The sequence below is a fragment of the Capra hircus genome, chromosome 7, assembly GCF_001704415.2.
Source record: "Capra hircus breed San Clemente chromosome 7, ASM170441v1, whole genome shotgun sequence".
Taxonomy (NCBI): Eukaryota; Metazoa; Chordata; class Mammalia; order Artiodactyla; family Bovidae; genus Capra; species Capra hircus.
Window position 1 is genome coordinate 47,931,766 of NC_030814.1, and position 14,164 is coordinate 47,945,929.

The 14,164-nt window shown below is 50.6% G+C and overlaps 1 protein-coding gene across 1 annotated transcript in view; it reads left to right on the forward strand.

Moving 5' to 3' along the window:
• Window positions 428-14,164, forward strand: part of CCDC69 (coiled-coil domain containing 69) — a 36,300-nt gene continuing 22,563 nt past the window's right edge. The window contains exon 1 of the mRNA XM_005683187.2: window positions 428-619. Within this exon, the coding sequence (XP_005683244.2) occupies window positions 572-619 (48 nt within the window). The 5' untranslated portion in view covers window positions 428-571. The remainder of the gene's footprint in view (window positions 620-14,164) is intronic.

Consider the following 14,164-nt stretch of genomic DNA (forward strand, 5'->3'; position numbering starts at 1 on the left):
TGGAGTTAGAACTGGTTTTTATCTGGGCTTTGGTTCTGACTAGCTAGGTGAGTGTAAGCAGATCACATAGCTGAGCCTCGTTTTCCTCACGTGTAAAGAGGAGGAGCTAATAATACCTCTGTGGCAAGGAGATGGCAAGAAATAGAAATAATATGTGCAAGGAAGCCAGGACAGAAACAACTTTTGATAAACGATAGCTGTTGTGTTTACTAAATAGTTGCTTTAATTTTTTTCCTAGCCTTTTCTCTGCTGCGAGTCTGGAAAGAAATCCATTGTTCATTGGGACCTTTTCGGCCCTGACCCGAGTTTTCTGTCATTTACTAAGCTTCTGATCACCTGTCTCCGGCGGCAGCGCAGCGAGCCCCACGGGCTTCCCTGAGGCCCTGCTTTTCGGGTATTTACGGCACACGGCCGCCGCAGCTCCGGCTCAAGTCTGCTCTTCCAGGTTCAGTTTCAGGGTCTCGCCGGCTGCCCCGGCCGGCGGGCGCCAAGCGGGCAGCAGGGCTTGGACGGCAGGGTTCTCTGGGGGCCCCAGAGTTGGGAGGCGGAGTCCGGGAGCCCCCGGCGGAGGATGGGCTGCGGACACAGCAGACTGAGCTGCTGCAAACCCCCCAAAAAGGTAAAGGGCGCCGGCGGAGAAGTTTGCCTTCGGAAAGGAAGGCGGGTGCGGAGCCGCTCCGCCGCTGGGGACCCAGGGCGCCCCGGGGGTACTGGGGATGCCGGGCCGTGAACACTTAGAGGCCGGCAGGCAGGGAGGCGAGTAAGGCTCGGCCGGGCGGCTCTCTCTCCCCGACCCAGGGCTGAGCCACGCGGGGCAGCCGAGTTTACAAACACAGCCCCAGGGCCGGGACAGGCACCTGATCCCAGCTGGCGGAGGTGGGACTGTCTAGCAACGGCTGCAGCGGGTGCCCTTTTCCGCTGGTCAGGCGCTGCTCGCTGTGTTGCCATGGACGAGTGACTTGACCTCTCTGGGCCTTTGGCATTCCTACCCTTAAGAGGCAGATTCTCTCTAGGGCCGCTACTTGCGCGGCAGAATGGCCCACAGATTTACATCATCGGCATCACCTAGGACTTGCAGAATCTCGGGCTGTGTTCCCGACGTGCTAAAATAGAACTTGTCTTTTAATAAGATGCCCAGGTGACTACAATATGCTTTAAAGTTTGAGAAGCGCTGGCCTAGAGCCTCTTCAGGCCCTAGAGCCGGTGCATGTGGGCTGTCCTCAGGGGAGCTGGGAGGGGCCAACCAGGGAGGAGATTTGCGGCCTTCTGCTGCCCTTCCCTCCCTTCCTGTCGCTCCCCCAAGGGGCCTCCGAGCTGGGTTAGGGCCCAGGAGACACTCCTCGGGTTTCTGGCAGTGGGACCAGCTGCCCTTTGGGTTCTGACAAGCCCAGAAGGTCAGAGCCTGGAGCCAGAGGACAACCTGAGGCAGAGAGAGGGAAGGGCAGACCCTCAAGTAGAGTCCTGAGCCTTCTTCCTACTACTGCCTACCCTCCAGTCAGGTAGGAAGAGGTGGTCCTAGGAACTTGATGATCAGTCCCCTGAGGCCCCGGGAGGCTAGTCAGTCATTTTTCACAGAACTTGAGCCTCTGCTGCTTTGCTTGCGCCTGAGCCCAAGCTTTCCTGCCTGTTGAGCATGCAGTACTGTCCCGAACCTGAATGAGTCTATTTCTGCTCTGTGCCTAGTCCAGGGAAAAGGACTGTTGTCCCAAGTACAGCGCCTTCCCCCTTATCCTTGCTCCTCCTTAATTCCCAGTTCAAAATACCTCATGGAGCTCTGACCCAGAAGCCCTCCTGTCTTCCTGGCTCCAAGAGGGAAACTGAGGATTGCCTCCATCCGTGGAAGCTGAAGTCTGGCTGATGGGATGATGAACAGATAAACCTGAGACCTGCCTGAGACTTATAACAAAGCTGGTGATCGATTCTCAGTGTTAATCCTGGCTCTGCCACAAACATGCCCGTAGTGCTCTCTGTGCCTCAGTTTCTCCCTCTATATGGACAGGGAGGGCTTTGAGCAGGATGATTTCTAAGAGTCAGAGAGCCTGTGTTCTCTGCACCTGTGTTAACCACTCAGCTTGCAAAGTCCACCAAGGGTGAATTCCATCTACTTGGTGGCGGGAAGAGACTGGAGTAGCCCTGTTCCAGGCCTTGACTCTTCCGTAGTCTGGGAAGGGAGCCCACAGTGAGCAAGGATTCCCCTGCCTGTCTGAGAGCCTTGCCAGCTGTCCCTGTCCATCCCTGGCACAGCCTGAATTGGACCTCCTGTCCCAAACTGTGAAGGAAGGGCAAGTACAGTCAGCAGAGACTAGCCCAGTGGGAAAGGACCTTGGGTACCACCTGTGCTGATGCACGCAACATGCAGCTGGGAGGTTAAAGCCTGGAGAGTGAAGGGTCTTGACTGAGGTCAGAGAACAGCTTAGAGCAGAACCCAAATTCCCAGTCCCCAAGCCCAGTGTCCTTTGTCTCTGCCCCTACTCAGTGCTTCCAGTGGCTTCTTATTGATTCCAAAGCCCTTTGGCAATAAAGCCTTTGCCCTGTTGCCTCAGAGCTGCCTGGGTTGCCTTTCTGCCCTGGCAGTGTCAGGCTCATGCCCCTGAGTGGCAGGATTTTAAGCTGATTTTGTTTAAAGTTCATGCTAGTTTCCATCCCTCTGTGCTCTGCCCCTGCCTGGTTTCTTATCCAGGTGCCAATCCCTAAAAGGCCTGAACGTCCAAGCTCACCCCCAGCAGGTTGTCAGCCCCCTAGGAGAGAGGGAACCTCTGAGGATGGGATGTACAAAACTGAGCTCAGACCCCAGGAGGCTCAGGTCACGATGACAATGACTCACTCTGAGTGGCAGTTTACAGAGTACTTTCACATCCTGCCGACCTCACTAAAGCCCAGGCTGAGCTGTGGGGTCTTCTCCACTTTATAAATGAGGAGACTGAGGGTCAGGGAGGAGTGATGTCATTCAGTAGGTTGGTGGCCAAACCATGCAGTGGAGCCTGGTTTTTCTGCCTGCCCCCCACCCCCTCACCCCGTTGGTACTTACTGCCTTCCACAGAGCCCAGAGCTGGTGCCTCCTAAATATTTGAGTGTGAATGAGGGCCACATCAGAGCTGGACTAGAAGTTAACCCAGAGTGCAGCAGTAGTATCTCATCTAGCCTTGAGAGACACAGGACGGCTTCTTGGGTGAGGGCTGGGCATGCCTTGGCTGGGTGATGAAGGTTTGGTAGGAATGACCCAGTTGAGGCAGAGAGGACAGCCTGAGTGGAGGCTGAGCCAAAGAAGCAGAGTGATGGTGCTGGTTGCAGAGAGTGGGAATGGCCAGCCGTGAGGAATGAGGCCAGGGCTTTCAGGGGGGACTTCCCCTGGCTAGGGATAGGGGCTTGACCACTAGGACTTTTCAAGGTCCCTCCCAGGGGCCAGGCCCTAAGGGTTTGCTGAGTCGTGTGGCTGGCAGTGGCAGTAGCCTTAGCTGACCAGCTGTCCTAGCCCCCACTGAGAGGCCTGACCTGGGGGCAAGTGTTACTGGGACTTTTGGTGACAAGTTGAAATCCTGGTGAAAAAATGAGTGGAGATCCCTAGCAGGCTGGGTGTAGATACTGAAGAATCATCTGCATAATGTGGTCCTTCCTAAACCCTTTTGACAAAGACTATGGCTGTTGCGGCCACATCAGGAGGATGTAGGAGAAGGCCAGGCAGAAGGGGCGGGGCCAAGGAAACAAGCCCTCCGTGGACTTGCCTATAGGATGACATGGGGGTTTTTAGGGCCCTTCCATCCCCAAAAAGTTACCAGCCCCATCTGGGCCCAGGTGGGGAGGGAACCCTAGTGCCTCATGGTCAACCCTCTGAGTGTGCTCATGTGACCCAGGGTTCAGAGCTTTGGCTCTGGCCCCCATGCCACAGCCCTGAGCACCACACCTAAGACCTGGGCTCAGTACTGCTCCAGAGCGGGGCCTCTGGCAACAGGTTCTCTGGGGTCAGTATCTCTTCATGAGTGCTTCCAGGTAGCAGGCCAGGTGAAAGAGGCAGAGATACAAAGCGAAAGACATGGAAGTTTGGCATGGGCACAACTAATTCTAAACCAAAACCATAGACACTAAGGGCTGGGGCCTTAGAACTGAGTCCACATATTCATTTATTGGACATCCCTGGTGGCTCAGTGGTAAAGAATGCCTGCCAGCGCAGGAAAAGCAGGTGCAATCCCTGGGTCAGGAAGATCCCCTGGAGGAGGAAATGGCAACCCGCTCCAGTATTCTTGCCTGAAAAATCCCATGGACAGAGGAGCCTGGGGGGCTACGGTCCATAGGATTGCCAAGAGTTGGACACAACTGAGCGACTGAGCACATTCATTTATTAACTCTGCTCTCCAGACTCTGGGCCAGGTGCCGCTTCAGTTCTGGCGCCATCGTGGACCATTAAGTGACCCTGGAAGGAATTTGGGTTTTCCATGCCTCAATTTCCTCATCTGTAAAATAGACGTGATGTAGCTCCTGAGTCATAGGGTTCTGAGATTAGGTGAAAGAATGCGTGTGATAGAGTCCCTGATACACTGACTGGTTAGCAGGGATGTAGGTGAGGGACATCACCACCTGGACTGCACCCAAGGAAAGCAAACAGGGATGCGGGAGAAGGGGGCCATGAATGTACTTGGAAGGCCGTTTGGGGTTGCAAAGATAAAGTTTGGAGCCTGGCCACTGCCTTCCAGCCTCTGAAGTGTTGTCAAGCAGCATGGAGTGCAACCTGGTTCTCTGTTGGCCCCAGAATGCAGATTGTGGCCAGTGAGGGGAAGCTAAGGGGAGCCAGAATCTACTTCTCACCAGGAAGAAGGGTAGTGAGTTCCCCATCCTGGAGGAGTTCAAGCAGAGGTCAGATGTGATTGTGACAGAAATAGAAGGGGGGAGGAATAGAAGAGGTGTTGCAAACCTCGGACTAGGAAATACTAAGATTCCACTCGACACCTAATTACTGTGATTATTCATAATGTTTGAGGCAAAATTTAAAATTTGGTAAAATATAAAGAACTTTTAAAATAGCTTTTAATCCCACCATGAAGAGATCACCTCTGTGTACACTTCAGTGTCATTTTTCTTCTGTTTTCCTCCCTAGTATGCTATATGTGACTGTGACTATTTTTGCAGAATTAGGATATATTTTAAATGATTATATTCTATTAACAGTTATTGGGGAGACTAAAAAGTTTGTAACATCTTACAGAGAAACCTGAACAAACTTTTTGACCAACCCTATACTTAATATTTTGCTGGGGGCAGTCTCGCATGTTAAAAGTCTGTGGAAATGTGATTTTTAATGGCCATCTAAGGTTCTGTGGATGTTCTGTGGCTTTTTTAACCAGTTTGGACACTTGGTTATTTACACTCTCCACTCCTACCCTTGTTATTCATGAGCATCCTTGTGTTTTCATCCTAATCCTGGGAGAGTGTGCCTTTTTGTTGGAGGGAAGAGGTGGGGGGAGGGAAGGCCTCCAGAGAAGAGATGGCATCTTGGCTGGGTTCTGAAGGTGGGTGGGGGCCAAACACTTGTGTCAGGGTGAGTAGGGTACAGAAAATGCAGGGTCCCTGACACTTGATCCATAGGAGTAGGGCAAACTGGACTTTTTAACTCATTTTGGACAGAGGGTCTGTGAAAGGAAATGGCCTTTGCCAGGCACTGAGCCCCCTGTCCCAAACACTGTGGGGACACTGGTGTGTATGTGGCTTCTGAGCTAATGGGTTTTGCCCAGCACAGTTCAGTTGCTCAGTCGTGTCCGACTCTTTGCGACCCCATGGACTGCAGCATGCCAGGCCTCCCTGTCCATCACCAACTCCTGGAGCTTACTCAAACTCACGTCCATTGAGTTGGTGATGCCATCCAACCATCTCATCCTCTGTCACCCCCTTCTTCTCTCACCTTCAATCTTTCCCAGCATCAGGGTCTTTTCCAGTGAGTCAGCTCTTTGCATCAGGTGGCCAAAGTATTGCAGTTTCAGCTTCAGCATCAGTCCTTCCAATGAATATTCAGGACTGATCTCCCTTAGGATGGACTGATTGGATCTCCTTGCAGTCCAAGGGACTCTCAAGAGTCTTCTCCAACACCACAGTTCAGAAGCATCGACTCTTCGGTGCTCAGCTTTCTTTATAGTCCAACTCTCACATCCATACATGACTACTGGAAAAATCATAGCTTTGACTAGATGGACCTTTGTTGGCAAAGTAATGTCTCCGCTTTGTAATATGCTGTCTAGGTTGGTTATAGCTTTTCTTCCAAGGAGCAAGCGTCTTTCAATTTCATGGTTGCAGTCACCATCTGCAGTGACTTTGGAGCCCTCAAAAATAGAGTCTGTCACTGCTTCCACTGTTTCCCTATCTATTTGCTTAGAAGTGATGGGACCAGATGCCATGATCTTTTATGTAGCTTCAGTAATTTAGACCTTTATGTAGGTATGAAGTGAAGTGAAAGTCACTCAGTCGTGTCCAACTCTTTGCTACCCGATGGGCTATACAGTCCGTGGAATTCTCCAGGCTGGAATACTGGAGTGGGTAGACTTTCCCTTCTCCAGCGGATCTTCCCAGCCCAGGAATTGAACCCAGGTCTCCCTCATTTTAGGCAGATTCTTTACCAGCTGAGCCACCAGGGAAGCTCTGGTTTTTGCCCAACCCGCAATATAATGTCCTCTCATCCCGGTTAAAGCCAATACAAGCTTCCATACATATGTATTATGACACATATAGGTCTGACAGAAGGACCAACCAGGACTCCACTGAAGGCAGAGAAAAAGAGCAAGAGAAAATGAGAAAATCCATCCATCTTTAGCATAGATAGATATAAATCTATCCATCACCTGCAGACAAGCCATCTGACTTCTCTCACCAGGTAAATGTGGATCCCTAAAAATCATTTATCTTGTGTCACTTTATTTTCAAGACTGAATCTTCCAGAACATCTAGGCCAAACGCCTCATAATACATCCATCCCACACATCCCACGTCCCATGCTTTCTCCCCAGATAAGCAATGTACAGACTGACCTACTTCCAATTCTCCTTCCTCCCCAGGAGTGAAGTTCTTTTTCAGAGTGTACAACGAACTTTGTCATTCCTCCTCCGTCCTGTGCAACTCTACCCTCTGCCCCCTCCTTGAGGAAACAGCTGTGACATCAGAAAAGTTACCTGTAATGGGCTAAATAGTGTCCCCCCTCAAACTCATGTACACCCAGGACCTGTGAGTATGACCTTATTAGAAACAGGGCTTTTGCAGATATAATCCATTAAGATTACATCTGGGGGATGGTGGGCTTCAGTCCAAGGGCTGATGTCCTTGTGAGAGGAAGGGAATGTGGACAGAGAAGCACGGGGAGAAGGCCACGTGCTGACAGAAGCAGAGATGGTAGTGATACGTCTGCAAGCCAGGGAACGCCAAGGGTTGCTGCGACCACCAGAAGCTAGGAAGGACGGATGGAGCAGAAATTCCCTCAGAGCCTCCAGACTGACCCAATCCACCTGACACCTTGACTCTGGACGTCTCGCCTCCAGAACTGGAAGAGAAGAAATTTCTGTTGTTTCAAGTCACCATCTGCTTGGTAATATGTTACAGCAGCCCTAGATGTATATGTTTTATTGATTCCCCACCCTCTCTCACCACCCCCCCGTGACCTGGCCATCAGTTGAAATGGGCAGGGGGGAGCCAGCGCCTCTTCTTTGGCAGCAAAGTAGGGAGCATGGCACACAAGGAGGTGCTTGGGCACAGCCCCAGTGCTTTCAGACCAGCTGCAGCATCTGCAGAGGAAAGAATACTGGGCCGGGGTTCAAGAGTGGGTCCTCGTCCTTCCTGGTTCACTAACTTGCTGTGTGATCGCTACCCAGGCCTTGACCTCCCTGCCTGTAAAATGACCCCCTTGGCTGCTTTTAGGTTCCAGGAGAGGTATTGATTCTGTCTGCTGTTCATTTCTTTGTACACGAGTCAAACTTGAATACACCATTGTTTTAAAAATTCTAAGAACTTAGGCAAAACTGCAGCTCCCCCTCCTTGAGCACAAGAATTATAGTCTTTTCTCCAGAGATGATGACTGACTGCCCCTGGTGTGTGCTTTTCTAGGTAGTTTTTCCTGTGCATGTTTGTACAATAGAAATCATTTATTTTGCTATTGATATTCTACCAAATGACTTTCCACCTTTGTTGGTAAATACCTACTTTGCTTTTTTAAACAGATGAGTGGCCTTGCATAGTGTCATGTATTGATACGTTAGTGTGTGGAGCCAATGCCCCGTTGTAGATGTGAGGCTGGTTTCCAGTGTTTCCCTGTTCTAAGTGGCCCTGCCCCAATCACCCTGCAGGGGCCATCGTCCTCACTAATGGGTGCCTCTCTCTCTGCTGGCAGTTCTGAGGCAGGGCGCTTGCTGCCTGTACTTTGCATGGTGGCTGCTGGGCTATGTCCTCCTCTTCTCTAGGCACTCCAGTCCCCCCTTTTACAGCTTCCCCACGGGGGCTGCTCAAGAACAGAGGGTGGTCTGAAGGGTTCAAGGCATTCCCCCCGCGGGCCCTCCTGAGCAAGTACCCCTCCTGCCTTGTCCTGCAGAGAAGCCCTCTGCATGAGGGGGCTGGCCGCTGAGTGTGTGCAGCCACCAGCCCTGCTGTGCTGGGAACCAGCAAGTGTGACAGTACTGATAGAGGGTGAGGTGTCAGAATGACCTCACTCTGCCGCTTCTCTTGCATCCAGAAGGGCCACAATGTATCCCATTGCCCAACTCCATGCCAGAGAGAGGAAGACACAGAAGCCCAGAGAGGGGCGAGTGCTCCCGGAAGGTCACACAGCAAGCAAGTAGCAAGTCAGGGCCCTGACTCTGGACTCGCACTGCGGGGTTTGCCACTGGGTTGGCGAGACAGGCGGATATCCGGCCATGTGTCTGCGTCCTCAGCCTGTCTCTTCTCCCATGGTGGCTACTAACACCACTTTCTGTCCTGCTCCTTCAGGGTCCTTCTCCCTCATCGGCTGACCCAAATGCCAGAAATGCTCCTGAGTGCTTCTGCCAGCTCTGGCCCCTCTCAGGAGATCAGAGCAGGCAGACCCATGCGAGGCTGATACAGGACAGGAGAAGGTGGGCTGTAGGGAGGAAGGAAGGGCTATGGTGTATCGGAAACCCTTCCCTAGGCCTCAGCCTCTCATCCGTGCAGGAGGGGCTGGGCCCTGTGCTCACTCTCTGGCGTGGGCGGTCTCAGCAGGTGCTTGGGGGGAAGTGGTTCTGTCCTCCCCTGAGACCTTTCATCACCTGGTCAAATAGGAGGGATAGAGACCACATCCGCCCCTGACTCGGGGTGTTCTGGAGGCTTTGCAGGTGTTCGGAGAATAAGCAGGGCCTCCTGACACAGCCGGGAAGAACCTGCGGTTGCTCCTGCCTTTCACTGGGCTGTGTGGTCACGTTGGTGTGTCCCCAAGCAGGTACTGGGTAATGCTTGACACTGTAATGTATAAGATGAACGAGTCAAAGTCAATCTTTAGTTGTCTTGGCTGCGTGAAAATGAAATCACGTTCAGGCATTGCTTGATAAAATACTTCTGCCCATCTTAGAGATGCGGAAGCTGAGGCCAGTGATTGTGGTATTCTTACCTCTGAGCCTCTGTAGTCTGGGTGTGAAGGCTAGCATTTCTCAACAGCTCTGAACATTTAGGCCCCGCCTTTCCTCCACCCCAGGCCCTGGAGGGAGCCCCTTGGGTCTCCGCCCCACCTCCTTCCTGCCTCTACCCTCAGCCAATGGGCTCTGCCTGTGGTTGTTCAGATCCGAAACCAGTTGTGCCAGGGCCCCACCCATGCCTGAGTCCTGACACCGGAAAGGCAGCTCTGATGTTGCAAAGGAGTGTGATCTGAGTCCTTGAGGCTCAGAATTCCCTAAATGTTGGACTGCTTGGATCAATCTGGCGTATGCACGAAGGAAGGGGAAGGGCTCTGCCTTGAGTCTGGATTCCCAGGAGGCTCTGATCCTGCTTTGTGGCCCCTCTGACAGGCCCTGCCCACTCCACCTCTGGGCCTCAGTTTTTCCATCTGGAAATAGAAGGTGGGGATTGGATAAGCTGTTTCCAGGGTCCCTTCCAACCCTATCTTCTGGGTCCCAGTAAGCCTTCCACAGCCAAGGAGGGTGTGACAGAACTACACGGCCAAGGGAATCCAGGTCTGCAGTTTATGGGGACAGTGGAGGAGCTTGGTGAACTCTCAAGGGTCCTTTGATTATGAAATTCTCTAAGCTAGTCAGGGATAATGAGACCATAAATCACACCACTCAATCAGAAACACACAATGCTTGAAGGGCCATGGAAAGGATGGCATGATGGTTCCTAAAGCAAGGTGAGATGCAGTGTCTTCAGGAAAGGCTGTGCCATCCTCAGGGTTCGACTTCCATCCTGGTAGAATCCCGGAGGTAGAGAATAGCTGGGCAGCTTCTATCCAAGTTGCTTCTGCCTTCCTCAGTCTTTCATGGTGAAAGAAATTCCCAGCTCAAGTTTGAGGGAAGTTGAGGAGTCTATCCCTGACGCTTAGGATAAGACTATGAAAATTCACCCTGAGTTCAACTTGAATAATACTCAACAGAGCCCACTGAGACGCTGTTACTATTGGTGGGTTTTTCATACCACCTGCACTAGTTAACACTTTGTTTAACAGAGATATTTACTTCTTAAATGTCAAGGATATCTTACAGAATTGGATTGTTGGAGTTGATTGTTAGAGTTTAGGGGCCTCTGAGATCAGTCAGTCCAACCTGCGAAATGAAGTTTGCTTCTTGCATGCTACCAGTGATGGAGAGCTCACTACTGCCAGCCCACTCCACCCTCCAAGACAGCAGCCTATCTCTGGGACCATTCTGAGATCCTTCAAGTTGCACTAAAACTTCTTGAAACGTCTAGTCCTTGGTCACCATCCTGTCCTCTGAGGTTGTGGACCACACACTAGCAGCCTTCACATCATGGTGGTTCTGCAGAGATATGAAGCCAGAGTCCAGAGTCTTTGTTTTTCACATTTTTTACTTTTCAAGGCTGATCAACCATTACTAGTCCCTCCTGTTAATTTACCCTCCAAAATGCAAGCAAATTTGAGGGGGTCTTGCCAGGACCAGTCCAAGCTTGCTGCTCTCCCCGCCACTCTGCTGTCCTTTTGCTCTGCCTGGACTCTGTGTTTGAAACCGTGTTCTGCCACAGACCAGAATTACCTCCGGTTGACCCCAGAACAGGGCTCTGGTCTGCTTGAGAGCAAGGAGCTGGGCCCCAGAACTGTGCACGGTCCCAGGATGGAGAGGCCCTGTTTCCAGCCCTCCTGGTCAAAGGGCTGCCCTGGAGCCCATAAGGAGTGAGGAGAACCTCTGTTCCAACCCTGACCCATCAAAGAGGGTCCAGAGAGGGGACAGCACTTCCCTAAATTCACACAGTGAAGCTGAGACTTGGGTGTGCTGGCCTTCCCCCTCCTCCCAGGTCCATTCTGTGCTCCAGGCAACCGCCTCATAGTGTTCTTCTCCCAAGTTTCCATTGACACAGGAAGCCTCCAGCCCTCTTCCAGAGCTCAGCTGGATGACCCTCCCAGCCTGAGGCCTGCCCCACTCTGCTTTTGGACGGGGAAATTCCTGTGGCCCCCTCCCAGCTGCCGTCCTCGCCCACTGTAGAGTGAACTCTGCTCCTGACCTCTGAGGAGAAAGCAGCCCAGGCCCCGCCATGGGAATTTCCCAGGCAGTAGTTGCTTATTGATTCCTGCTCAGTTCTGGGCTATGTGCCTTCAGGAGCCTCCGGATCACCTGGATGCAGTGGTAGATCGGAGCTTCCCAGACCACACATACACCCTCAGATTCTGTAGGTCCAGAACTGGGCCTGGGAGCTATGTTAAGCAAGTGCTTCAGGTGGTCCTGAAACAGGAGACCTTCTATTAGGCCTCAAAATCCCTAGAAATACTGTCTGGGCATCACAGCAGGCATCAAATCCAAAGTCAATTTTAAAATTGGTCCTGTCCTCAAGGAGCCCCCTTGGATTAACAGGAGAAGCACGGGTAACTGGGGAACTAATCGCATGGGCGTTTGAACAGGCTGCTGATAGGAACTAACTCAGCCCTGGGGAGAGACCAAGTAGAAATTATATATGAGCTGGGCCTGGAAGCCTGAGAAATTATCGACCATATGTCATGCTGGGATGGTCTTGAGCAACTTGGGATGGTGTTGAACTCATGGTGTGCGTGTTGGGGCCAGGAGTACAGTAGGTTGTTTTTGGTTTGGTTTTGGCCTAGCAAATTGATCAACATTAAAAAAAAAAAAAAAAAGGCACTAGTCCATGTTGGCAGAGGTGCAGTAAAACTGGCCTTCTGTATGCTACTAGTGGGCTAGTTAATTGGTAGAGCCTTTCTGAAGTGTAGAGACAATAACTTTAGATGTGTAAAAGTCTTACAATCATTATGTTCCCTAAGGTATGATTTGAAAATTTAAAAATGAAAATAATGTAAATATTCAACAGTGGAAAGTGAAAGTATAAGTCACTCAGTCGTGTCCAACTCTTTGCAACCCCACAGACTCCACAGGCTCCTCTGTCCATGAGATTCTCCAGGCAAGAATACTGGATTGGGTTGCCATGCCCTTCTCCAGGGGATCTTCCCTACTCAGGGATCAAACCCAGGTCTCCTACATTGCAGACAGATTCTTTATCGTCTGAGCCACCAGGGAAGTCCATTCAACAGTGGATTATTGATTCAATGATTAAGTTCATCTATAAGATATCATACTGAAGTCATTAAAATTAATTACAAAATATTTAATGCCATGTAGTAAGTGCTTCTATTTGAAAAAATGAGATGTAAGGGAATATATATAAATTCCAAAAGTGAATAAATGTGTATTCTTTATTACCACTATATTTGGAAAAAGATGTTTACCAATATTTAAATGTTAATAGAGAGAACAGTAGCATGAGGACTATTATAAAGAGTCTTTTTTTTAAAAATTATTTTAAAAATACTTATTTTATTTTTCAAATAGTTATTTATTCAGTGGAGTTGGGCCCTAGGTGTGGCCTGTGGAATCACTGTGAGGCTTGAGCTCTCCAGCTGGGGTGTCCCACATCCCTCATATTGCAGGGACCTGGACCCCCACGGATGTCCTAAGATGAGTCTTGAGTGCCTTGATTCTGGGTGGTTATCCTGGGGGCAGAGGTGCTGTCAGGATCTGGAGACTCAAGCCCAAGGTTATGTCTTGCCTAAGGTCTGGAAGCTGTTAGTGGAGAAGAGTTTTTCACCTTCCATGGTGGTTGTTTGGGAGAAGTTTCTCATGAGCTTTATGATCTCATTTCAGGCAACCTGAGGCCAATGACAGCCTAAGCGGCCTAACACAGCACTGTAGTCTTTATCCTGCCACGCTTTTTCAGATATAAAGTGGTAAAAATCATCATGCCGTGTTTGAGCTGTTAGAATTATGGAGTTATAGGTGCTTTATCTCAGCTAATCCTTAAAATAACCTTGTGAGGAAATCAAGGCTTGGAGAGGCAATGTGGTCACACAGTGTTAAATTTAGGGTTTGAATCCAGATCTGGGTGATTTTAGAATCCAAGAGTTGTTTCTTTTTCTTTTCCTTTGCTGTGTTGTGTGGCATGTGGGATCTTAGTTCTCCAACAAGGGATGAAACCCATGCCACCTGCATTGGAAGCATGGAGTCTTAACCACTGGACAGCCAGGGAAGTCCCTAGAATCCCTGAGTTCTTAACAATACTGTTCTGGTCTCTACTCTTCTGAGACCTGGTTCTCATGTTGATTTTGACACCCAGGCCGCATAGGACTGTGTCTTACCTCCCTGAGCTCCAGTGTCCTCCTTCGTAATAACCCTTATCTCTCAGTGCAGTTGAAAAGAGCTGAGATCAGACACTCGAGGTATGAACATCATTGGCATTGTTGAGTGAAAGTAAGAACGCCTCACACCTCCACTTCTTCCACAAAGGAGAAAGCGGGAGCCCAGAGGAGGGTAGAGATTTGTCCAAGTTTGTAGAAGAGCTGGAACTGGAATTCTGGAAATCTCACTCCCATTAAAACATTGACCAGATTAAGTGTAACCAGGAGTGGCAACAGGGACAAGACAATCCACCGTTGGTGTTTGTCTGCCTCCTTCCTCCAGCCCAGGGGGAGAGGCTGGCTCCTGTCATTACCCCAGAGTCCTGTGTTGACAGCTTGTTCCTGGGC